Below are 26,676 nucleotides of genomic sequence, written 5' to 3'. Positions count from 1 at the left end.
ATCTATAAATGGGGTTTTAAAATGGGATAAAGAACAAGAAAGAACAAAATAAATAAATAATCAAAGAGATAATTAGGAAGAAAGTTGATTTTTATAATAAATCTTATCATTTAAGAGATAATTATTGATAATAAAATAATAAGATTTAAGGAATTGGACTTATTTTAATAAATTGGACTATTCCTGGCTCAAAAAATTCAACCTATATCAAGTTTCCCCTAAAATAAAAACATAAAACTTGGGTTTAAATTTAAAATTGGACTTGGAATATCAACACTCAATGGTAAATAAATAAATAGAATAAATATATTTAATTTAGTTATGTTCAGTTTTTTTTTCAGTTTCGATATTCGGTTTGGTTTTTTTTTTCTTCGGTTTTTTCAAACCCACCCCTATGTTACGTACCTGAAATAGAAAAAAGATGAATAATGAAGTCCAAGATAGGGGTACATAATTATTTTAGTAGGACGAACACATTGTTATTGTAACATTTTATGTCAATAATATCATGCTCTGTGTAAGTTTATTGTCACATGACATTATATTATCTCTTGACGTCACCTTACTATAAAAGTTGCTCTCCAATTCAAGAAATCCTCCGCTTAGCGAGATCTAAATGCTAATTAGGGGTGATTCGGTATGGGATACCATACCGAAACTAGTATCCCGAATCCTAAACCGAAATTTTTCGGGATGGGAATTTGAAGATCAATCCCAAACCAAATTTTCGGGAATCCCGAAATATTTTCGGGATTTTGGGACAAATCGGGAATCCCAAATTGAAATATGAAATTATGAATTGTTCTTCAAATATATAATTCAAGAACACATTTATGAACTAGGAATTTCATTTCATTCACACTACCATTTAATTGAACACTGGCATGCTTGACTCTTTTTATCATAGTCAAAATTCAAATTAATTAAACTCTTTTTGCAATCTGTTGAGAGACAAAAGAATCAAGCCTTCTGAAATCATCAGCCATGGCAGCAGCAATAATAAAATCCACAAGAATATCAAACAGAACATGAAAAATATGCAAGGTGTAGGGCATTCTAGGTTGCTGAGCATGAATTAGAAACTACTAGCATCAATTATAAAAGAATAATATATATATGTATAAATATATATAATAATTAATATTATATATTTTCGATTTGGTATGGGATTCCCGAAATATCGAGAAGTCAATCCCGAATCCCATACCGAAATTTTGGGATTGGTTCGGGATAGCATCCCGAAAATTTCGGGAATTTCGATTTGGGAAATTTTTGGTTTGGGATCGGGATTTTTTCGGTTCGGTTCGAGATTTTCGGGAATTTTTTCCACCCCTAATGCTAATCCATCTCAAAAATATGTCTACCACTCTACCTTATGGGTTGATTGTGGTGAACAAAAAGAATATTTGCCCAAATATCTTTTCTTTTACAAGAAATAAAGGAACAAGATTTTTATGTATCACTGTTTGATTTTTCCTATTACATAATATGGAATTAACTTGGCTCCTTAAGATTGAGGACGTGTTTCTTCTCAAGATACTTCGTGGTCAGTTTTCGGAATTTTATGCCTATAATCAAAATCGTTCATACTATAATTATTCAGTAAAGATCATTTCTACAAAAAAAAAAAGTATAAAATGAGATTTTTTTAGTCATCGAACTGTTTAAAACATATGCACAGATCCAATAAAAAAAATTACAAACCATCTATCTATTTGCTACAATTAATTAACTAAATGACCTTATTTTTAATTAATTTTTTACATAGATAATCATTGCAAAATAATTTACAACATAAACGATTCTGACCTCAAGCACGAAGTTTAGTAAATCAGTCACATACTATTTTGAGGAGGAAGTGAATCACAACCATCTAAATATGCAAAGAAGAATCACTTTTTTTTTCTGCAAATTTGATGCCAAGAACTCAAAAGCTTTCCCTTCAAGTGTTACATTATTGGTATCTAAATATACCTCAAATCTCAATCGCTTTTTACTCTTTAATGGTACACCACTGCCATCTCCCTCCCTCTCACTTTCTGGAAGAAGAAAGATGAAGGGTGAAAAAACCTTGAACTCAAAGTCAACATCTAGTCAAGTGTGTACATTAACAAGCAAAGTGAAGTGTATAATTGAACCCTAATAATGGTTGTACCATTGGCAGAGCATCTTTTTTGAGGTACTAGCAAAGCATCTTTTTTCTCAAAGAATAATGCTTGGGTGTTTGAAAGAAAAACAGCGAATTCTGTCAAAAACTCAATTGAAAATGGACAAGTTCATTTGTTAGTTTTCAATTCTGTAATCATTTTGTCACGTGTCGAGTTATGATTGGGCATTTGTTCATTTTAGGAAGACTTGCTGCTCTTCTTTCAGCAGCCAAACATTATTCTTTCTTAAATGTGCCATCAAATACTGCATATGGTTCCTGTTTATAGTACACTTTTTATTATAATTGTAGTGACTTTAGAGATGGTCGTTTGGTACCCATTTAGAACAAGACATGTCTTAAACAATATGTTTGCAGAGTTTATGATTAGTGGAAAGACCATTTGTTATTGCTTCTAGAAGAAACACTTTCACTCATAAGCGTTATTACTAGCAATGGTTTTGTTGGGAAGAGGTCTTCCTCGAGAATCATCTAACATAGTCAGATGAGATTCTATGACCCATAAGCTATTGTTTTTAAGTTTTTCTTCTAAACATAGCCAGAAGCAATTTTTTGGTTGTCAGAAACCGCTCTTTTAACTCTTGCATAAACCGTCTCAAACATGCCTAATTATCAATATATTTTGCGTTTGCTGCATCAAATTGTACGAATGCATATGTAAGTGTAGGATCAATGGTGATCTCTGAGTAGCACTATGTTCTGCCACTTGTGTACAGAAGCATCAAGAATAACAGCAACAGATAGTGGAACTCGAAAGATGATCGATTTCATTTCACCAGTGAATATGAATCCCTGACAGTAGAGAAGAAGAGAATCCAGTTCGTTGATGGCTAATCGAAACCAACCAAATGTGACACAGGGGACACACATATAGGTCCCTCTTCTTTCATTTCACATTTAACATCGGTCGATAGAATGATCACTCTTAAAGTCTCTTGACAGAAACAGGTTTTGGCTCTCCTCCAATGAATTTCCATTTGATGTGAAATTTCATGTACTTGTAATACCACCCATCCATTGATGTCCCTACTCAGCATAATTATCTTCCCTACATGATACATGAATGAGATAGCCACATTGATGCTGATTCCAGATCTATCAATCAAATCAAGCACGTAACTCTATCAATCATATCACCAAGTTTATACAACCATGTGTTTATCTCTCTCATCACGTCCTAACTGGCTCAGTTTAGCCAGAGCTAGGATCTATCGAGATTTGGAGATTCCTATCTTGTCAAAAATCACTTTGCGATGTTTAATCTTGCCTTAAAATGGTGTATTATAAGATCCGACGCAGGCCAATAGGCCATCTAGAGCTACAAAAATGGAAGGTGGAGTAAAGGGTGTTGAATATCAAGCCCAGCCAAGAGATGCTTACAAGATTGCTTACATTATTCATTTCTTGCTGGGAGCAGGCAATTTGCTTCCTTGGAATGCATTCATCACCGCCGTTGATTATTTCGGGCATCTCTATCCCACCAAGCATGTTGAGAAGGTCTTCTCTGTCGCTTACATGAGTTCTTCGGTACTCGTATTGCTTGTGATGATGACATGGAGTGGCTGGTGGGAGAAGATGAGTCCTAGGCTGAGACTCAACTTGGGATTTTCTCTGTTTGTTCTCTCGTTAATGGTGGCTCCAATTACGGACTGGCTTTCGCACAGTTCTGCGTTGAGTAGTGGGAGAGCTAATGCAGGTTATGGCGTCACAGTTGCATCAGTTGTAGTGTGTGGCTTAGCTGATGGCTTGGTAGGAGGAAGCTTGATGGGATCCGCCGGCAAGCTTCCGAAAAAATACATGCAAGCTGTTTTTGCAGGAACCGCTTCTTCAGGTAACTATAAACTACGTACACAAATTTACGCCTTCATGCTTTACATTTCCAATCCAACATTGTTCTGATCCGTGCAGGACGTCATGTCTTTCTTAAATACATAATGTATAAAAATAGGACACATTGAGAAAACCTCACTTCTGATTGTATTGGCAGGTGTGATAATTTCTCTGCTGAGGATTTCAACCAAGGCGATGCTTCCACAAACCCCGAAGGGACTACAAACAAGCGCGCACTTGTACTTCATCGTCAGCACCATGTTCCTCCTGTGCTGCATCCTCGCCTGCAACTTGTTATACAGGTTGACAGTCATGCAGGAACACTGCAGGCTTGCTCAAGAAGAACCTTATTGCGCAAGACCAAAATTTTGGGACGTGGCGCGAAAAATCCCCGTGCCAGCTTTTGGGATTTTCGTAACCTATACAGTGACTCTGTCGATTTTTCCAGGATTTATTGCCGAAGATCTCGAATCCAATCTTTTTCGAGATTGGTATCCTATTTTGCTGATCACAGTGTACAATGTTGCAGATTTAGTGGGAAAATCATTGACTGCAGTATATCTTCTAAAGAGCATTAAAAGGGCAACTTTGGCTTGCATTGCAAGGCTCCTACTTTATCCAATCTTCACCGCTTGCCTCCATGGACCGCCATGGCTGAAAACTGAAATTCCAATGGGGGTTCTCACATTTATGCTTGGATTGACCAATGGGTATCTGACAAGTGTTCTCATGATGACTGTTCCGAAAACTGTGCCGGCTTCTGAAGCGGAGCTATCTGCCATTGTCATGGTGGTGTTCCTTGGAGTTGGCTTGGTTAGCGGCTCGGTTCTCGGGTGGTTCTGGATTTTATGAGGTTCCTTTGTTAGAAATGTCAATGTATGTAAGCTCGTGTCTCTGTTAGAAGTGTTTTCGTAGTCCGATTACTTAGCCCTGGTGTGTAATTCCGTAGTTCTGCTCTATTGAATCGAAAACTTGCCTCTGCCACTTTCCAAGATTTATTTACTTCACTCAAATGAACTCAACTACCTCGAAATTTTGATAACTCAACTCCCGAACGGGACTATATATGTCAAGTAAAATACAAGAAATTTTTATGACAAACTTGATGAGTTCTTCTTGTTGACAAGATGTGCTAAACGCTCGACGCGGTGAGCTTCTTGGCATGTTGTCAATCCCTACAATGTCATAACACCACTCAAAAGCCATGAGCTGAACCCTTCAGAGTTTTGCAGGCACCATGCTCGGCAAAACCATCTGCTGCTTTAGACACGATAAACTAGTCAAATTCACCATTCTCCACCACCTTTTGCTGAACCCTTCAAGCAATCTGCTGCTTTAGTTCTGTTTTTCGAGTGAGGGAGACGATGGTGAAAGCATTCATACTCCGGATGTGGTCAATCGTCCTTCAAAAATGACGACAGCGAGGCGTTTTCCATTTTTTCGGGTTTGATTAAGAACTCGATTTGTGCGTTTTATTGTGTTCTCAAAACTCAATCTCTACTTAGGTTAGTTTGGTATTGATATGCTTTGAACAAAAACTTCTGCTGTACGGTAAAAGTAAGCAGCTATGAAATAAATCAGTAAAGTGTTTGGTAATGATAATTGTAAAAGTGCTTTTAGTTCCGGCGATCTGGAACCTTCATCCTCACTCCCATTTCTATTTCCTGGATTTCGATTTCCAGGGCATTAAATGTTTTAGAAGGTGCGGTGGTGGATGGGTGGGTGGGATTTGGGTTATCATCTAGCAGGGAGTGGGTTGGGATCATGGTCTGCGACGTGGCGATGGGTGTATTTGGTGGGGATTGGGAGAGAGATGGGGTGGCGAATATGGGGAGTAAGAAGAGATGGAGGGGATGGGGTGGTGAATCTGGGTAGTACGGCATCAGAGAGCAACTAGAGAAAGGAGGGTGGAGTTCAGAACTAGGATGAAGGAGAAAGAGAGGGTAAGGTTGCCATTTTAAAAAATTCATTTAATAACACTGTTCACCTCTGTATTTTGATAAAAGGCTGATTTTGCTGCTTTACCTTTTTAGTTTTTTTTTTTTTTTTTCATTCAAAAGTAAGAAGAAAAAAATGTTGATTTTAAAAGTTTACCAAACACATAAAAAACTGGAAGCTTTTTTTCGTACCTGCTTTTTTTTAAAGTTAAGAAGTACTAAACTTGTACTAAATCTTTCTAGCGTTCATGCTTGAATTCGATTCATACTGAAATTCGAAGGGAATTGGATTCAAACCGAAATCCGAAAGGAACCAACTATTGAATCCTCTCCTTCAAGCTAAGATCAATATAGTTCTGAATCAAATCGAAAATTTCAATTAAGGGTTGTTGCAGAGAGAGTTATGCCTTCAAAAATTTCCATTCCATAACTTATTTTTGTTACATTTCTTTTTACAAAGATTTGAGTAGAAAAGATGTTGACAACAAAAACAGAGCTATCAGTTAACATAACCAACCCAACCCAATTTATCACGAAAGCAGCAGCATCCAAAGTATCACCCAAAAAGGTTAAAACTTTATACAAACAAAAGGTCAGCCTCTGAACATGTAGATACACATATCTCTACGTATCTATGCAGCAGCAGCTAATGGAGGTGGTACGGGAGGAATTCCATGAAACAAATTGGTTGCCGAAGCCCTGTTATTCGCCCCTTCTTTCACATTCTCCTCCTCGTCTTCCTCTTCGTCTTCCTCCTCCTCCTCCTCCGAATCCCAGAGGAATTTCGCATATGATGCTAGAACATAACTGCAAACCATCAAATCATATAACACTGTCAGTACAATTGATTAGCAAAACGTACCAGCATGTTATCGATACATTATATAGACAATACAGATACAATATCGACGGCGCATTACCTATCATCAGGGGCAGCTTGAACAGCTTGATCAAAGTAAGACTGAGCTCTGGGAGCATCCTTATGAATCTGCCATACCAAATCCGCAAACATTGACAGAACATTTCCGTCGTTCGGGCCCGCCAGAATTGCTCTCCCGCAGTATTCTTCGGCTTTTTCGAAATCCCCTCGAACCTGTAATTTTTGTCATCACAAAACATCATTAGCTTCAATAAAGATTCAATCTTTTGTACTTAAATTTAAAGATTTTGGTATAAATTTGCATACGTCTTTCAAAAATCGAGCATAATTGCTAAGGAGCATGGGATTTCCAGGATTAGCGTCGATCATTTTCTGGTAGTACGCATCAGTGCTCGCACCGCCTTGATTCGATTCCCAAAACCCATTGCTCCCACCATCTCCTTCGTCCGATCCACCACTCCCTCCGCCATTACCACCGCAGATCTTGCCGCCTCCTCCACCAACGCCACTCCCATCCAAAACGCTCAGCAACCCCCTGTTCTCCCTCGTCCCCTCCTCACACCCCTCAAACTCCGGCAATCCCAACGACGCCGTTCCGCCAAACCCAGAAGCAGCAAAGCCCATCTCCATCTTTATCTCCTCTTCCTCCTCCTCTCTCTCCTCAAACCCATTTAACGGGTTGCTATAGGCCTTTCTTCTCGGCGACGCAACTGAGAAATCTCTGAGATCGTCCGCGGAGACCGCCCGGGTCAACCTCCTCATCGAGTCGCTGATCGGCGACAGCAAAAAGGGCGACCGCGACGACGCCGAGAGGATAACGGAGCGAGTTCTCGAAATTTGCGGGACCATTTCCGGCTGCTGATCGGAAAATGTCGAGTCTTTGGAATGCGGCAGCAATGAATTGAGCACCGGCGTCGATGAGCTCCGTAGAAGCATTTTTCCTTGATATAATCTGCGTCTGAGAAAAAACCCAAATCTCAGACTCCTTTGAAAACCCTAAAATTCCAAAATTCGAACAGAAAGATTGAAACTTTGAGGGGCAGAGAAATCAGGGTTTGTGAAGGAAATTGAGAATTTTGCAGGTGGGAGGTGTGGATGGACGAAAAAGGACTTTATGGGGAGGTAATATATAGGAGGAGGGAAGGGCGTTGGTAGGGATGAGATCTCAGCCGTTGATTCTCTGCTTACAAAGTGGAGTGAGATGGGATGGTTTGATACTTTGAGGCACGTGGTTTAATTGGCAATTGGGGTCTAGGACGCGTTTGGTAGTATGGCTTGGGTAAAAGCAAAAGCCGAAAAGGGCTTCTGCTTTTAGGCTTTTGAATTTTGATTTGCTTGGTCAGATCCTCAGCGCAAGAATAGCTCAATGGAAACCCTAAAAAAGTGTGGCTTGATCCTCCTCCATAGTCTCTAATCAAAGAACGTATAAATAAGGAAAGAGGGAAAATGGAAAAGTCTATGCGCCTCATTTTGCTAACTCCAGATTGTGAAGGTTAATTTTGGAAAATGATACTAAAATCAGTAGGTACAAGAATTAGGAAACTTGCATATTTGTGTTTATAGTAAGAGGGGTAAATTCGACATAAATTGCAGGTGGCTCTGTGGTTGATGACGAATTCAGGCTCGTATTCTACATGACATGTCCTGGTCTCTAGAGAAGATTGAAATGTTTTTGTTAGTCTTCCCTTAGTGTAATCGCACATTATTTTTTCAATATTGATAGAGATGCCAAATTTATTTGATAAATCTCATGTCAATGTTCAATTCATTTGAATAAGGAAAAAGGAAAAGTCCATTTGGTATGCGCCTGCAATTGCTACATTATTTCAAGCTTAATTTTGGAAAAAGATTGCTAAAATTATTAGGTACAAAAATTAGGAAAGTTGCATAATTTTGTAATTTATAGTGGAAGTAAGAGGCGACCAATGGCCTTTTTTACATTCCATTTTGTTCCTCGCAACCACCAATGGTATGTTCGTTTGAGGTGATGGATAACCAAAGGTCCAAATGAGAAATAAAGGTCAAGAAAACCTAACAATCTATTCTTGTACATCATCAACTTGTTCACGACAATCACAAAAATTATTGTGTGCTACTAAAAGTTTGGATGTAGTTGCATTATAGTTAGTTTATGTATTATAATATGGTGGACGACATTGTCTTTGTTCTTACCTTTGTTATTGCCATTCTTCTTCTCAAACGGGTGGACTTGCACAAAAAAATATATATATATATGTTGTTCAAAGTGATTAGTAAGGGCAATTTCACCGCTCTTGCCCTTGTCTTGCCCTTGCCCCCCTAAAACGGGTGGACTTGCTCTTATTAATACTTTCGTAGTTTAAGTTATAGTATCAATAAATATTCATTCATCTTACATAAACGAGTTATAACATGTGATCGTATTAGTACCACACAATAACACTATTCCACAATCACAAACCATGTTCTCGTTTAAAGAAAAAGGTACGTTCAATAGTACATTTATTTCCAATGATACTAAGTACGTCAAATTTGTTTATCAAATGATACGTCAATAACTGATTGATTTAAACTCCACATTTTAAACTTTATTCATTACTAACAAATAAGATAATGACATGTACGCTAACACATCATTAAGTGAACAAATTTGATAATTCTATCATCTCTAATTATAAGAGATCTCGTATTTGAATCACTCCTCTGATATTGATTAAAGAATTTGAGAAAATAGAATGAGAAGTCAATCAAGTACCCCTAATAATTTGATTTTAGATTAGAAATTTGGGAATGACTACAACACTCATATGTATTGCATACAATCATTATTTGACGGTCATATTATGTATTTAATACAATCACAATCTGACCGTTAAGATGGTGATTCTATTAAGTACCTTAAGTATTGTAGCCAAATCCCGAAATTGGGTTCATCTAACAATTTGTTGCAAAACAACTTCATGTGACTGTCTACCAAAAAAATGGGTAGCACCAAATAATAGGCTAATCACATTGTGCTATGGAAAATGACTGACTTTGAACGAACTATTTGAACAAAAGCATGCAAATCATATTTTGATTAAAAGAATATCGAATGGATATCCTCTCGTACTTTTGTGTTTAGAGCAAGCGGAATTAAAGATTCGGACCACACATTTTAAATCTTACAGACACTATTAGCATCTTCATAACTTATCTCATATAAATTAAAAGTCCAAATCTCTCTCCTTAGAACGGTCCTCATCTCTAAGTCCACTGGCTTCAAACTTCGAGATCTGAAGATGATCTCGGTTCGTATTTTGGGCAGTGTCTAGCCAAATCTTAAAAATAAACGTTCTTTTCCCATAAACAAACACGTCCTACCAAAGCAAAGTAGGCTTCTCCGTAAGCACGCGGGAGGAAACCCAATTGCCCACTTCGCATGCAACCTACTTTAAATCAGAACCGTTAGATTTGACGCATGGAGGATCGGACGGCTGGATGGACTCTCGTCACGTGATTCTTTTCCCCTCGCCCAAACAACCGGCATTTCTTGGCGCCTTCGATAAAGTAATCGCATGCTTTATTGCGGGTAAATAGTTTTGTCCCCTAAAAGCCCCTTGTCTTACTCAAATTCACGATTTTACCACTGGAACTGTTTAGTGGCCAGGCTTTGCTCGAGCTGGGACTAGTAATATTGCATCCTAGGTGGAGCCCATGGGCCGCCACCGACTGGTTGAACGGTAGAGCTGTGCCGTAGAAGGCCTGGTCATGGCGTCATAGTGGGCCTCGCAAATTGGCCGTATTTGTGTCGTTTTCGTATTATTTCTGTTATCTTAATGAGTCGTGTCATGTTAAACATGTTATCTTAACGGGTTTTTAATAGGTGACTCAAATCCGATTCATTAACAGGTCATGTCGTTTCGTGTCAAGTTAAATGGTCATATAAGAAATTGTAATACCTAAAGTCTATATATGTCAAACGATATCTTATAACGGGTGACATAATAACGACTCAATAGGTTAACGTGTTCTTAACGGGTTACTTGATAACAACTCGACTCGTAACAAGTTGACCTATAATATGTTATTTTTAAATTATTTTGTGTCAAATTAACAAGTTGTGTAAAAAATTGTCAAGACTAAGTCACAGGCATTACTTACGGATGGTTCAGCCTATTTGTTTGGTGGGATCCCATGAAAGAACCTTATTTGTCACGGTGCGGCCTACTTGCTCCGTCAAGGGTAAATTTATCATTTGAAGATGGGGAAGATATTTTGTATCTCCTGTGTGTTTATCATCCGTCATTTCATTCTTGTTTGGTTTCGAGTGTTTTGACAAATCTTGCTTCGTCTTTATGTGAATGATTAATACAACAGAAGCAAATATGTGTGCGTTAAGAAAGTTTTTAGTTTTCAGTTTTCACTACTTGATGTTGAGAGAAGCAAATATGTGTGCGTTAAGAAAGTTTTTAATTTTCAATTTTCACTAATTGATGTTGAGAGAAGCAAATATGTGTGCGCCGCACATAGAAAAGTCTTCAATTTGCAATTTTCACTAGTTATTATCAAGGTAAATATGTGCGCTTTGTACGTGTTTTTTAGTTTTTGGTTTTCACCTGTTGAAAGTGACGGGATTGCAAGTAAATCTGGCATTTTGGACCCGATCCGTTAACCCGATCCGATCCAATCCGTTAATATTAGTATTTGGCTGGATGCTTAACAGGTCGAGTCGCTAACGGGTGAACCCGTTAAATAACATGTCATTTTGGATCAACCTGTTAGCACCCGTTAGTTGAGGATGTTTTAGTAATTTCAGTAAAGTCTTAATAACAAAAAATAAACTATGCAAAAAAAAAAAAAAAAATAATAATAATAATAATAATAATTCTTAACAGGTGTTAACGAGTGAAACGGGTTAGATTCGGATGACCCGTTAAGCTTAACGGGTTAGGTCCGAATGATCTGTTAACTTAACAGGTCGGATTGAACCCGATTCAAACCCAACAAACCCGATCCGTTTACAGGTCTAATTGCGGGGAGAGGTTGTATTTGTATATGTACGTCAGGTGTGGTGTGCGGCCCTTGTTGCTACAAAGTTTTATAAGTCATATGAGTCAACGAGGGTCCAAAATTATTAGGTCAAATATGACTCTTCTACAATACTTACCCATGCAGTTGTGCTAGGGTTGTTTGCGTGCATGGCGCGATCATAGCCGTTGATTATATGGGTAGAATTGACAATCATTATCAATCCAAACCTAACAAACCTGACCCATTTACAGGTCTAATTGCGACGAGAGGTTGTATTTGTATATGTACGTCAGGTGTGGTGTGCGGCCCTTGTTGCTACAAAGTTTTATAAGTCATGTGAGTAAACGAGGGTCCAAAATTATTAGGTCAAATATGACTCTTCTACAATACTTGCCCATGCAGTTGTGCTAGGGTTGTTTGCGTGCATGGCGCGATCATAGCCGTTGATTATATGGGTAGAATTGACAATCATTATCAATTGTTGTGTTATCTTAGTGGCATAATCTTTCGTTAACCACTAACATAGGAAGTTCTGATCGTTCCTAACACACACACACACGCACACACTTTTCTAACATGAATACATGCATGTAACTCTCAACCGTTAATGTATTGTACGCCTTACTTAATTTAAGGGTTAGGATTCATCCGCGTGGTCATGGGCGATATTACCTTGATGAATTTTATTATATAACTGTATGGTCATTTAGATTTATTTAACTTTTATGTGATAAACCACAACTTTAGACTTATTTTAACTTTTATGTGATAAACCACAAAGAAATAAAAGAATTGTATTTTATATGTGAAAGATGCATAAAAGGGACAGAGATCCCAACTGGATCTCCCCCATTAAGTTCTAAGGATTCGAAGATCTAGACCGTTGAAATTTGATCAAACGGCTACAATTATTATCACTTTTAGAAGGGCAGCCGTTGGATTAAATTTCAACGGTCTGGATTCTTAATTAGGATTTGGTGGGGTGAGATCCAGCTGGGATCTTTGTCCCATAAAAAGGACGATCTCAGACCAACAAGACTTCCTACTTTGCGATGATCGATAAGGAATGTCTATCGTACGCAACGTTACCCTTACTTCGCAAATATGCTATTTTCACCTGTGAAAGATGCATGATATAGATAATGGTCTTTATCTCTCAAATAATGAAGTAGATAATGGTCTTTATCTCTCAAATATGGACTTGATTTGAAATTAATTCTCACAAACTGCCTGCATTTCACACCCACACACCATTATTTGCCAAATGGAACCAAAGTATCAGTAGTCTTCAAAGATGACTTGGCGAAGGGTCATTTTCTACACAAGTACTTCCAACTTTCAAAGATGAAGACTCTCAATTTCAAATAACGTAATTAACTACTGCTGTAAAGATCAAATCTTAATCGTATGTGTAAAGCTTATTCCTTTGCAATATCGTTGTTATCAAAATTTACGATCACGATAACTAAATATGCTATATCCCGCAAAAGAAAATTCTCCTTATGCTAAATGAGAGGCTTAGATGTACAGGCCAATAATTCAGGTGGAGAGGGAAAGAAGAATTAACATTATTCGAGACATCAAGAGGTCGAGATTATAGATTATAGATTGTCACTAACTTGATGTTGGAAACCAAGTAAACGTTAGAAGACTCCAACTTGCAAAAGCTAGGTAGTAGACTAGTGAACAAAATGACTCCTAACAATGCCACAAAAGAGATAGAAATCCTATTTAGAATAGACCTCTCCAATTAGCATAGTTTTACAAGGTGGAGTGAAAGAGATATAAAGCAAAAAAAATAGAGTGAAAGAGATGTGAAAAATTGACGATCCAATTTATGTGATGGAGATTCCATGCATATGGGTGGTAGTCAAAATATAGACCTCAAGATCGAAAGCAAACAACCAAATCAAATTCAATCCATATAATCTTGTAACGCCCAATGGGAGAAATCTAAATCTTTCATCTCATTGCATCCTCCAATAAGAATGAAAGGAACTCGTCAAGTGGGATAGCCGGGAATACTGTTCAGTACATCAAGTGTCATAATACAAGTAATTGAAATTGTTTTTTCAAGTATTCAACCATTTGTATATTTGGTATACCAAACTGTGTTATGTACACTAAAAAATTTATCGCTAAAAGTGAACATCTTTCACTTGCATTTCTAAAGGGTTTCAAACCATGTCCTATCCTACCCACCCTCGCCACTAGGCTAACTACAATAGCTTAGATAAGAATTTTTTTTTTATCCCTCAGTATCTTTGTTTTAGCTAAATTCCTACATTATCTTCATGTTATTGTTGTTGGCTTGCAATCTTCATGCTTACGATCACATCACATATTTTGGATTTAACTGCGATTGTTGTATAATTTCAAAGGAACGGATAAAATTTTGATCAAAAGAAAAAAGTAATGGATAAATTCAAAATCGTTGTTTGCTTTACAAGATTTGCACATGTATTTCAATCTCATATGAATATGTGTATGATAAAGTCATATCCTCGCAAATTGTATGGTTATTTCCAAAAGATAGTACACACAAATTGTTCTTGCCTTGGTAAATAAAAGTTCGAGCAAATCCTTGAGGGATTACATATCGAGTTTGAACAACGGGTATGCTAGGTTCTTCTAAATGTAATCAAATAGCAAACAATTTAGAGAAATGAGTTACGATTACAATCGATGTTCGATTTTGATTTAGTTCTAAAGAAATAGATTTTGTTATATAACAAAAAAAAAAAAAAAGTGGCATATGTATACTTTGGTGGGACATGAATATACAAATTGGTCGTACTTACGTCACGTCATCATCTGCAAACCGTCGACGTTATTTTCACATTTTCAGCGGCTAAATTTGGACTCTCTATCTCTCTGGGCAGCCTCAGCCTCGTCGGAGTCGACCCGACAAACCGTTTAATTCGGGCACCCAGAGCAAGCGAAAGCACCTATACCTTTATCCCCACGGTGACTATCCACCAGAATATTCTCATTCTCCGGTTAGTACCTCGCCGGAATATTCCCCATTATGAATGCATCATTCTCCTTTCTTTCAAATTATGCTCTCTCACTTCGATTCTCCAACTCTTGATTAGTTTGTGGTGAAAATCACAGCCACGTGAATTGAATTGACCAATTTTCCAATTCTGTTTATGCTCCATGATCCATCACTGATCGTTCAGCATCCCAAACAATGTCCTAGGGTTCATAAATTTCGTGTTGATTGAAGTTAATTGGAAAAGATTTGATTTTTATGCTTGTTTATGAAACTGGAACTTGGTTGACTGAATTTACTTCTAATTTCGTGTTAATTTTGAAATCTTAGTGAAATCGAAGCTGAAATTGTCTTGCTAGATCGTGAAAGTTTGAATTTTCCGGGAGTCGGAGAGTTTGGTTCTGTGATTTTTGTGGGAAATGAGCTCAGAGGGACGACAATGAAGAAGAAGTCGAGAAATGTAGGGAAGTATGAGGTGGGGCGGACAATCGGCGAAGGGACATTCGCCAAGGTTAAGTTTGCGAGGAACTGCGAGACTGGCGAAAGCGTGGCCATGAAGGTTTTGGCCAAAAGCACCATTCTCAAGCACAGAATGGTTGATCAGGTGATTCACTTGTTTCTCCTTAAATTATTGTGTTTTGGATTGCAGACGCGGGCGTAGCCACATTGGATAGAAAGGATGCACTCTTCCTATACACCAAGTTTAAATTCCCGTATCTCTAGTTTATATAGTTTTTAGATTAGTTTTAGGTAAAATATTGCTTGTATGTATAAAAAAAAATTGTTGTGTTTATGGAGTAGGCTATCTTCTATTCAATTTCTGTTTCAGATTAAAAGAGAGATATCCATAATGAAGATTGTCAGGCATCCTAATATTGTAAGGCTGCAAGAGGTATGTTTACGCTGTCCCGGATTAATGCCTCATTTCCGAACTTCTGTTAATATTTGGAAATTTGTATGCTGATATGCATTTTTTTTCCGCCCCTGTTTCTATATGCTTTCTCCTTTCCAAATTCTAGGTTTTGGCTGGTCAGACAAAGATATTTATAATTCTTGAGTTTGTAAGTGGAGGAGAATTGTTTGATAAAATTGTAAGGCTACTTATTCAAGATTGGGACCCATATTATAATCTACCCTTATAATTCGTATAGGCGAATCTCTGTATTAACAATTGTATTTTTATTTACAGGTTCACCAAGGAAAGCTTCCTGAAAATGAATCCAGGAAATACTTTCAACAGCTTATAGATGCAGTTGCCCACTGTCACAGTAAGGGTGTGTACCACAGAGACCTGAAGGTGCAAACCAATATCCCGTTGACGCTGATTGTACTTGCTTTTGTGGTTTCTGTACAGTGCTGTGGTTCTTATTAGTTTTTATTTCTTTTCCTTGTGATGTACATTTACAGCCTGAAAATCTTCTCCTTGATGCTTATGGGAATTTGAAGGTTTCTGACTTTGGACTAAGTGCATTGCCCCTGCAAGTAAGGATGATCTTGTTATTTTAACTATTCAATCAAGCTTGAGAATTTTAATTTTACGCATACGATTTTCTTATACTTTACCTTTTCATCTTTTCTCCTCCTATATCTCTCTGACCAATGCTCCCGTGTTGCCTAATCCTTGAGCAGGGGGACGGTCTTCTTCACACCACGTGTGGAACCCCAAATTATGTTGCACCTGAGGTACAGTTTCTAGAAACTTAACTGCTGAATTCACACCATCCACTTGATGAGATAGCTAACTGATAATTTGTGCCACAACAATAATCTAGAAGTCAGCTGGAGAGAAAAAAAATCTTATGCTAAATATGTTCTGTTACCATTGCCTAACAGGTGCTGGGTGACCAGGGTTATGATGGCTCTGCTGCTGATATTTGGTCATGTGGGGTTATCCTATTTGTTTTAATGGCTGGATACCTCCCATTTGATGAGACAAACCTATCCAGCCTCTATAGAAAAGTATGCTTCCATTGCTCGATTTAGTAAGAATTATGTCAACTTATACAACTTTTGGAATTGCGTATTGCAATGTTCATGCCTAACACTATGGTTTCCTTCACTATTTGCGAATATCTTGCACGGGAACTTATTTTTCTCATTTTTTTTTCTGAGATGTCATATTGTAACTATCCTATTGTATGCCTGTTCACGTACTTGGAGATGCTGTATCAGTATCAGAAATGCAACCAACATAGGCTTCTGAACACATTTACACTTTTATCACCCATAGGAATGTGGATTTGGTCCTGCCCGCCACTCCTACAGTGTTTCTCTATAAACTGTATGGATATCGCTAGAGTGATAGGAGATTCTAACTCTTCTTTTGTCTTGTCTGTAGATTAATGATGCAGAGTTCTCCTGTCCGTTTTGGTTTTCTCCCAAGGCAAATAAATTGATACATATGATACTTGATCCCAATCCCAAAACTGTGAGTACATTCAGATATTAGTAATTTCTGTGCCAATTGATTAAAGGTCTATATGATACTTCACACTATAATTTATTGATCAAATTCAGCAGCATTACACAAGTATTTATAAAATCGATTCTATATTTTGTACAGTGATAAAGTATGTGTTATAATCAAGAGAAAACTGGTTTCTCAATCAGTTAAAGGAAAAAAAAAAACTCTACATTTTTTTTAGAGGGTTAAGGAATCTCCTAACTTTGTTTTACCGGTTCATGTGTTAATGCAGCGAATTCGGATTGATGGAATCAGAAAGGATCCATGGTTCAAGAAAAATTATGCCCCTCTCATATATAGGGAAGATGAGGAAGTAAGCTTGGATGATGTTTGTGCAGTTTTTGAGGATATTGAGGTTGGTTAATGTTTCTTTTGTGCTATAAGTAAGAAACTTTCTGCGAAGTTGTAAAATTTTATGATTTACATTGTTATGAAGTACAGATTAGTAGGATGCAGTAAAGTAGTGATATATGCATTTCAAGGTCTATTTGATTACTAAAGAAGAAAGTATTTCTGCACTATTGGTATGTATGTCACAGGACCAATATGTAGCAGAGCGGTCAGAAATTAAGGATGGTGGTCCTTTGTTAATGAATGCGTTCGAGATGATTACCCTATCCCAAGGTCTAAATCTATCTGCATTGTTTGATCGGAGACAGGTATAGTTGTATACTTTCAGCACTTCTGCTGCCGCACCCTTCCTCCCCTTTCCAATTGTTGTCCTCTCTCAAATGTCACCTTTTTCTTGCAGGATTATGTAAATCGACAAACCCGATTTGTTTCCCGCAAACCAGCTCATGTTATAATTTCAAATGTCGAAGCTGTTGCGGAATCAATGGGTCTCAAGGTCCATACGCGCAATTACAAGGTATTGTTGCACCTTGACTTAAGCAGCCCAACATTGACTAATGATCTCGGTTGAGGTTTGAGTATTACTGGTTGGGTTACCGTAGTACTTTGTATTGGAATCTAATAAGTAATTCCGATGATGCTACCGAAAATCATTTGGTTATTTTTCCTACTTTTATTTAATATCACATGTTCGAATTTTTGCACCGCAGACAAGACTTGAAGGAATATCAGCAAATAGGATGGGACAATTTGCAGTGGTCCTAGAGGTAATCTTTTAAGATTGTCAGCATGACCATTGTAATTATCTTCCCAAAGGAAGCCCGATCTCAGTACAACTACTACTTAACATGATCGTTATCTTTTGCATATAGGTTTATGAAGTTGCACCATCCCTTTTCATGGTAGATGTTCGAAAGGCTGCCGGAGATACTCTTGAATATCATAAGGTTAGCTTCTAGTGGATGGCATAAATTCAAATCTAGTTCATTATTGTTTGCCTATCATACTTGGCTGCAACAGTACGATCTTTTGACGGGTCTCAAGTACCCAAAATGGCATTCCTGGATTCGTATTTTGTTTCTCCTTGTACACTGTTTCTTTGAAGATTGCATGCCCGCAGCAGTTAATTTAACTTTCCTGTGATTCTTTTCGGTTCTTTGTGCAGTTTTACAAGAATTTCTGTGCCAAATTAGAAGAGATTATTTGGAAACCGAAGGAGGTTATGGGTCGTTCAAATCTCCTTAAAACAATGACTTACTGATCCATTTCCTTGGGTGTGAAGCAAATCAGTGAGCAGACTAACAAAAGAATGCTACATCACAAGGAACGTGCTCTGAAGCTTGGCCAAGTTTTAGTGGCAACAAACTAGTGTGTCCTCCACATGTTGTATTTGCTTGTAATTTTGTTTTGTATGTTTTCGTTTCGATATGTATTTAATCTACGTTGAGAGATATGGCCATGTATTTAGTATACAAAGGATTCTCAGAATGTAAAAATCATTAAGACTGTTGATATAATCCACCAGTATAGGAGTTTCTTAATGTTTTTCACAAGTAATCAAGATCCTCTTCGGATCTCGCAATCCAAAGCCAACGAACCAAGTAATTCAGATCATTTATCTTAAAATTTATGGCCCCTATTAGTTGTTCCCATTGACTCTACTTACACAAACCAAGGGTCTAGATTTCTCTCTCTCTCTTGGAGTCTGGATTACTCGGTCCATCTGCTTCAACTGAGATTCGAAGAGGATCTGAATTCTTTCACAAGTATTCTCTCCTGCATCAACCTTTTTCACTACAATTCTTCTCACTGCATGCCCATGTCATGGCCTCAAAGTTATTAGAGAATGTCCCGTCACTAGTTGTATATATGTAATCACGGGTTTATCTCTTATCACGACACATGATTATATACCACTAGCGTGACACGAGAATCTCTCCCAAGTTTCATCTATTGAATTCTGTCACTATATAGGTATTGACGAGAGAGACAAACATATGGTCATTTGGACCGACGAGACTCAAGAATCTCTTAAATTTATATCACTGTTTATGTAATGATTTTGATGAGAATCGAAACAGCAACAATCTAAAGAGCTTTCCTGCCTGAAACTCAAAAAGCAATCCATGGAAGGACTTCATAGACTTAAAACTGTGAGAGCTTATCAGTCTATCAGTATCATAGCTGCTAGAGTACATAGGAAGCGTAAACTAGATTATTTAGAATACAAACCGTATCCGGCGAAAGCGGAATCTGAGTCAGACGATCACATGACCTCCAGTCTCCGACACATGTACATGCTCTTAATCACTTGAGCTACAAGCCGCTTGCAGGAACATAGTTACATTAAAACTAAAATCCAATATATTCAAGGTTGGAACAACTTGTTCCTACATCTGCACTTCCATGAGAGGAGATAATAGCTCTCATCTCCCTGGTAAGTTGCTGCCTTGAGATTACTACTCTTGTGGTGCGAAGAAGCAACGAGAGTGGCCGTACAAGGCCTGCAACTCATGCATTTGTTCACGCACCGCGGCGGACTCGATCCCAGCACCATCTTCATTTGATTTTTTAACCGTTGATCACCAGCTCTCCTCAACATTGACTCAGCTACGTTTAAAAGGAAAAAATAATTAGTAGAACCAAGATATATATTTAGCGGGGAACTGTTATTCGCATGCCAAAAAAGTCATCATATTGGAGGGAGGAGTCTGCGACGGCTAATTTGGAGTGCCAATAACAGTTGGTTTTTAGCAGAGCGATGTCTCAACTTAAATGGGTTCGTTTCGGTTACCTGAAATGGAAGGAAAGAATGTGAGAAAAAAAATGAGAACCATGACAGCGACTGTGATCTTTAACCCATTGGGGTGATTTCTTGAAGAAGCCATCAATGGAAAAGGAAAGAAGAAGAAGAAGCTATGGCTTATGAGTGTGACTTTGACCACTGCCTGAAGCAATGCATCTTCTGAGTTTTGATGGAGGGATAATATTGTTTTTTAACTGAAGTTACAAGTTTTTCTGTCTGAATTGACTTTTCCTTGCCTTTGCCTTTTCAAATTATTGGTGTACAATTCCCCTCTACTTTGTCATCATGCAAACCCTTTATTCCCATCTGCTTTCTTCTCTTTAAAAAACATATATGGTCTTCAATCTCGAAGAAAAATTTTCAGTAAAGTAGTCCGATCACATCATTTGTAAAACAACTTTTGTAAAAACATGAGTTCCTCTTACATTTTAATCACATTCAACCTTCTACTGATTCTATTAGTGTGAGAGTTGTTCTAATTGAGTCCTCCACAAAGAGTGGGAAGATAATAGGGTTTGAAATAAAACGTTTTTCTACACGGTGTTATCAAGTTTTCTTAAGTTGAAAACTTTGCTTTAATTGCCATGCCAATCACCAATGGTCACGTTCATTGATGAGGAAATGTCTACCACAAAAATTCTTGGGTGTTCATCAACTGTTAGATCTTAATTTTTATGTTTTTAAATAAAAATTTAATAATTAAAACATCTAAAATAATAAATATTCTGAAATACCCAAAAAATCTCATTTGTACCGACTGAAAAGTGAAGAGCCCATGCTTCGAAATTTTTTGCAGTGGTGTGTTATAAAAAAATAAAAATCGCTTCTATCACTTTTATTAGATTCTGCATTTTTGTGGTAGACGATGTTCTAGTATGCTCGGTATATTTATATACAACGCCAAAGCATACTAAAATTTTCGATTTTAGTTAGTGGAAGAGAAACAACAATTTGCTCAAAAGGCCTTATCAATCCATGTATTTTCTTACAGATTAAGAACGACACGGGTGGGATTCCTATATTTTTCTTTTTCTAGATATAGGGAAGAATCTGTGCACAGAGACAGTCCAAGTGCTCAACATCTGAGGCTTCAGAAGAACCACATGTTGAGAGGACGCAGCAATAGTAGGCTATCGATCCCCCTACCACAAATCACGCGTCCCAAACACGAAGCTTCTACAAAAGTATGAGATTATTTTTTATTTTATTCTTATCTGATCGCACCTGATCCCATCTAATTACGCAAATTAAATAGTTCTATCAAAATTTCTTTTAGCACGAATATGTTTTAATCTCATTCGACAACATGTGATCTCATTCAATTGCCCTAGTTGGAATTATATAGTCCTACTGAAGTTTTTTTGGCGGATACTTTGAGGTACATAAGGACAAAGAGTCATTCAAATGATAAAAGAATCAACACTGTAGCCATATTGCCATTCTTTCAGCAGACCAGAAAAGATGGCTGCTTTGCTTGCTTTCAACACCTTGGGCGACTAAACTACTCTACTTGATCACCAGTTGCATCACCCTGACATTTCTACCACCTCACCCCACCTCACCATGTCTTCACTGTAAACAACCAAGGAGATACTTACCCCACCACTTTCAACTGTTGCCCTCTAAATCGCCTCATAAAGTGTTATTAATTTCGATATGAATTAGACCAATTGATCACACCACCGTCGCATGTTGCCTGTCTCTCAATCGGGCAGGTAGAGACAGAAAAAAAGGGATACAAAACGCCCTCATTCTATAAAGTGTCATTCATTTCACATACAGATTAGGTGAATTGATCAAGGGTGCACCACTCGTTTACCCTAAAGCAGTGGCGGAGCTACACCCACAACTAAGGTGGGCTGTAGCGGAGCCCTAGTTTGAACTCTTGCTAATAGTTTATGCATTAACTTATTTTAACCTATTATACTTATATATAGCCCACCCAATTCTCATAAAAACTATAATTTAATATTTAATTAATAAAGATTTTTAAAGAAAATATGAAATTGTATTAGCTGTTATGTTAGTTTGGATTATTATTTCAGATTTTAGAATTTCATATTCATGTATCATTATATAATTTTATGTAGGTACGAAAAAATTATGTTACTGTATAGTAATTATTTTAGTCGGCCATCCATGAAAAAAATCTTGGCTCCGCTCTTGCCCTAAGAGAATCTTGTGTACCACTGCCGCATGTTGCCTCTCTCAATCGGGTGGAACCACGGATAGAAAAAGACGCTCTTTATGCAAGTGGTGGTAGAGCCCTAGAACTTGCCATTTACCCTAGTTTGATCCCGGTTTCTGGATTCCTAACTAGAGTAGTTTAGAATATCGCATTGTTTAAAGTAAAAATGTCAATTCATTTCTCTATGAATTATTATCACCATTCATTTCCAACACCAAACCATGATCCCTTGTTTTTGTTTTTGGTTTTCAATTTCATAACTTCTTTTGTGAGGACATCAAATCCAAGAGATAGTAAATCATCAATAACATGTGTATAAGAAAAAATGCATCCCCACATACATAGAGGAAAAAGTACAATTCATAAGCAAGTAGAAACCTGCAAAACTACGACTTGGTTGCCCTTAAACAAGGCTGCCATGGCGGAACGACCGGAATCGAAAACTAAGATAGCAGACAACAGACTTCCATAAGACTGAAAATAGGTAAAAGCTTAATCTAACAAGCCGGTTAAGGAATGTGGGACGAAGCTAAAAACACCGGGTAAACCATCCAGCAGAACAAAAAGAGGACCGAACGCGAGCAGAGACACCTTATATCAGCGCTTGAGGGACTGTATTCTCGGGGAACCATGGCGGTGAAAAGAGGCAACCTCCCGTTGATGAGAGGCTAAACAGCGGAAACAGGCTTTCCTGTTTGAGAAAGCCTGCGAAAAAATGATGATGGAGTTATCTGCCAAAGTCGCCCTGGATAACAACCAAGCCGCTGATCTACCAGCAAGGCCACTACCAACGGGCCAAAAATGTTGTATGCTGAACGTGGATACCCGTGTGAGCTTTACATCTACGAACTGACGAATCTAACCCGAATTCTTTTGATTTCTTGATCTTACCCCTACTTCATATCTGCTTCTCTCCTTCGCTATATAGGCGTATTGTTCTATTCCTTATTAGGCCAAGATATCGCATCTCCACAAGCTCTCCACAAGTAGCTCAATTGATCCGTTGCCGAGTGCAGTACAATGTTGGAGATTCAACCCCACCAGGGTCTGGCCTAATTTTTTCAGGGAAGGGAGGCTTTTGTGTGAGATTTCAGAACAGCCAGAAACGGAAAGGACTTGCAAGTTGATCTGATCTGCGGAAGAAAGGGCAGCAAGGCCGGAATCTGTAATCGCACACTTCGACACATCTAGCTCACGAAGAAACAAGCAGTTGCTTGCGATTGTCGCCAAGCTTGCATCAGTAATCTTTCTGCAACCATCAAGATTCAGTACTTCTAAAGTTTCCCCATGTAGCCTAACCAATGCCATAACGACTTCATCTGTCAAATTCAAGCATCCGTTCAGATTCACTTTGACAAGCCCTTCCTCCAAGCTCCCAAGAAGTGACAGAACCCCTGCATCTGTCATTCCATATAGACCACTCATGTCTACATTATGGAGCTGAGGGCACAACCTTCCCACCATGGCCAGGCTAGCACTACCGAACCCAGGGCAGTTTCGGATGGACAAGGAGCGAAGCGATCTGCAACTAGAGGGGATAGGAACTGCTGCATCTGCATCCTTGATTCCCATGCACTTCACTAGGGTAAGAGATCTCAGCTTTTCTCCGCAGTTCGAGAGGGCAGAAATTATCCCTGATTGGGTAACCCTGTTGCACTCCTCCAGTTGCACGCTCTCAAGTGATCCTGCAGCTTTGGCAAAAGCTGCCAGCCCGTTGTCGGATACAAAGCAACACTTGCGAAGACACATCTGCTTCAAATTTGTGCATCCCTTGCCAATGGCTTCGAGACTGACATCTGTGGTTCCCCGGCAAGATGTGATTGTTAATGAAGCCAGATCCTGCAGAGCTTGAGCATTACCCATGACCCAAAAGCCCTTCTCACTCACATTCTGGAGACCACTGAGAAACAAATTGGTAACAGCCTTGCCATAATGTCCAATCACGGCAAGAGAGAAATCTGTGATGTTCAATGCCTGAAGCCTTACCTTCATCAGCACGGACGAACCTGACGATAACAGACTAGATACTCCATGATCGCCAACTAGAACACAGTCTCTGATGGATATGGACTGCAACTTGGAGCAAGACCTTCCAATAGCTTGCAAGCCCTCGTTCCCAATCCTTGAACACGATTCAATATTCAAAGAAGTCAAATTTGGGCAGTTCTCTGCGATTGCAATCAAACCCTTGTTGGAAATTGAAGGGCACTGGAAAAGATCAAGCTTTGCCAACAAAGGGCATCCTTTAGCTATCTCAATCAGGCCTTCGTCACCAACAGAAGAGATGTCCCACAAAGCAAGAGACTTGAGAGAAGGGCATCCCTGAGCAACTGCTGAGAGGCCAAGGTTGGTAACTCCGCGGAATGAATTGCTACCTCGGATCGATAGCTTTCCTAGTCCCCCACGGCTACTGGTTCCAACAGCAATAGCAGCAAGTCTAATATCTGTTGCCTTTTTCCCTTCCAAACACCTTGTGAGGAAACCATCATTTTCCTGTTCTCGATCTTCATCACCGTTGGTCATTTCAGTGTCATCGGAATTGTCTGCAACAGGGTTCTTGCATAGATCAACCTTGCGGATACTGCTTAAGAGCATAAGCCACTTCTTAGAGACGGATGCACACGAGCTCCTCTCTTTACCACCGTTGAGGCGCCTGAAGATCTCAAAGAGGCATTCATCGGGAAGATCGTCGATTGAAGGCTTCTTGACTTGTTCAAAATCGCTCCCTCCAGAGGCAAATTGGGAACTAATGCGAGCCCGCTTGCTAGGAGGGCAATACACATCCACATGTGCGCCCATTGACAACAGGCAACCCAAATCCATGGGATTTGAGTAAAAAGAACCCCCAGGGTAGAAATCATCATCACCTGAAAAACCCGAAAACAAAAACTAAATTCAGCTACAAGTATTTACAAATTTGTTCAAAACCAGCCAAAATCATAACATCTGATGAAGAAATTCTGCATGCCAAGCCTTAAGTCTTAACAAAACTACAGGCTTTCATATTGAATTCAATTTGTATGGATTTATCATTGAGTGTAACATATTATGCAATCCTGTTGAATCTAAAAACTACTAACTGGGATTTCTCAGCTAAAAATTTCCCCTAAAAACTCTCAGAAAGTTTTGAGATTTCTGAACAGAACAAACATCCAAAGCATATAATCACAACATAAGATATTGAAAATTCAACCAGGCACTAAATCTAAGCATTCTTCAACCACTAAGGGACCAAAAGATCAGAGCTATACAACATACAGATCAATACGAACTAGGTACAAAGATTACAACTTTAACACCAACCTATTAAAACTAAACCAAGAACAACAAAACCCATTAAACCAATTAACCAAAATCCACCAAAAGATCAAAATCTACCAAAAAAACCCAAAAAGTAGAAGCAAAAGGCAGAGACTCACCGCAGTAATTAACGAGGGCAGGCATGATTGCAGGCTCGTAACAATGCACGACAATCCAGAGATTTCAAAAGCCAACGAGTCGAAGACGAAAAGCGTTGAGATCAGAGCGACGAAGGCGCAGAGCATTTGAGGAAGCACCCTAGCGAGTAGGGAAAAAATGGAGGTGGAGGAGGAGGAGCGTATCCAAATTGAATGGGGGAAGGTGTGGGGGAACACTGGGTATATATATATGCCACTCGGAGAAGGTTATACTCAGAAAGGGGAAATATGAAGGTGTCGCTCTCACCTTCTCTCTCTCTCTCCTCTCATACATCTGCTTCTGCTACATGCATTGTACCTTCCTCAATACCAGTCTCCCCTTGCTCTAACTACTGCCCCTCAGCCCAATACCGCCAAACCGGAAACCGCCATTTCCCTTTTTTTTCTTTTTTTTTTTAACTTTTTAAGACATCTTTATTTTTCTCAATCTCTAGTCTCTACAAACTTATATTTAAAAAAAATAAAAAATAAAAAATAAAGAAAACAAGATGCATTGAACGATATTCTGTTTTACCCTAATAGACGTATATACGAAGAAATGAGATAATGAGATAGGCATACTAGTTCGTTTATTTGACTTAATTTACGTCTGCTAACAAATTGCATCG

General features: G+C 38.4%; 4 protein-coding genes across 6 annotated transcripts; 2 read left to right on the top strand and 2 right to left on the bottom strand.

Annotated features, from left to right (window-relative positions):
- Positions 1–3,287: 3,287 nt before the first annotated feature.
- LOC103953933 (equilibrative nucleotide transporter 8-like) lies at positions 3,288–4,993 on the top strand. Its single transcript, XM_009365742.3, has 2 exons — positions 3,288–3,998; positions 4,155–4,993. The coding sequence occupies exons 1-2, from the start codon at positions 3,494–3,496 to the stop codon at positions 4,847–4,849; spliced, it is 1,200 nt and encodes a 399-aa protein (XP_009364017.1). The 5' UTR covers positions 3,288–3,493; the 3' UTR covers positions 4,850–4,993.
- A 1,342-nt stretch (positions 4,994–6,335) lies between these two features.
- On the bottom strand, positions 6,336–7,929 carry LOC103953934. Its single transcript, XM_009365744.3, has 3 exons — positions 7,121–7,929; positions 6,855–7,027; positions 6,336–6,741 (listed from the first exon to the last, which is right to left on the bottom strand). Exons 1-3 carry the CDS (start codon positions 7,748–7,750, stop codon positions 6,567–6,569), a joined length of 978 nt encoding a protein of 325 aa, XP_009364019.2. The 5' UTR covers positions 7,751–7,929; the 3' UTR covers positions 6,336–6,566.
- Positions 7,930–14,595: 6,666 nt separating this feature from the next.
- LOC103953935 (CBL-interacting serine/threonine-protein kinase 24) lies at positions 14,596–19,157 on the top strand. 3 transcript variants are annotated; one of them, XM_048567390.1, is made up of 15 exons: positions 14,596–14,805; positions 15,132–15,405; positions 15,631–15,693; positions 15,821–15,862; positions 15,991–16,098; positions 16,209–16,283; positions 16,431–16,484; positions 16,635–16,760; positions 17,140–17,229; positions 17,498–17,620; positions 17,805–17,924; positions 18,017–18,133; positions 18,327–18,383; positions 18,489–18,563; positions 18,782–19,157. In XM_048567390.1, the coding sequence occupies exons 2-15, from the start codon at positions 15,241–15,243 to the stop codon at positions 18,875–18,877; spliced, it is 1,311 nt and encodes a 436-aa protein (XP_048423347.1). In that variant the 5' UTR covers positions 14,596–14,805; positions 15,132–15,240; the 3' UTR covers positions 18,878–19,157. The 3 variants fall into 3 exon arrangements, with proteins under 3 accessions (XP_048423347.1, XP_009364021.1, XP_009364020.1); XM_009365746.3 differs by having other exon boundaries at positions 14,598–14,805; positions 15,161–15,405; positions 15,821–15,892; XM_009365745.3 differs by having other exon boundaries at positions 14,599–14,805; positions 15,821–15,892.
- Positions 19,158–22,901: 3,744 nt separating this feature from the next.
- Positions 22,902–26,362, bottom strand: LOC103953937 (EIN3-binding F-box protein 1). The gene is made up of 2 exons (XM_009365748.3): positions 26,030–26,362; positions 22,902–25,477 (listed from the first exon to the last, which is right to left on the bottom strand). The coding sequence occupies exons 1-2, from the start codon at positions 26,052–26,054 to the stop codon at positions 23,559–23,561; spliced, it is 1,944 nt and encodes a 647-aa protein (XP_009364023.1). The 5' UTR covers positions 26,055–26,362; the 3' UTR covers positions 22,902–23,558.
- Between the last annotated feature and the right edge of the window lie 314 nt (positions 26,363–26,676).

The sequence above is a fragment of a genome, unplaced genomic scaffold (genome assembly GCF_019419815.1).
Source record: "Pyrus x bretschneideri cultivar Hongxiangsu unplaced genomic scaffold, Pyrus_bretschneideri_v1 Contig44, whole genome shotgun sequence".
Lineage (NCBI taxonomy): Eukaryota > Viridiplantae > Streptophyta > Magnoliopsida > Rosales > Rosaceae > Pyrus > Pyrus x bretschneideri.
This window is presented reverse-complemented; position numbering and strand designations above follow the sequence as displayed.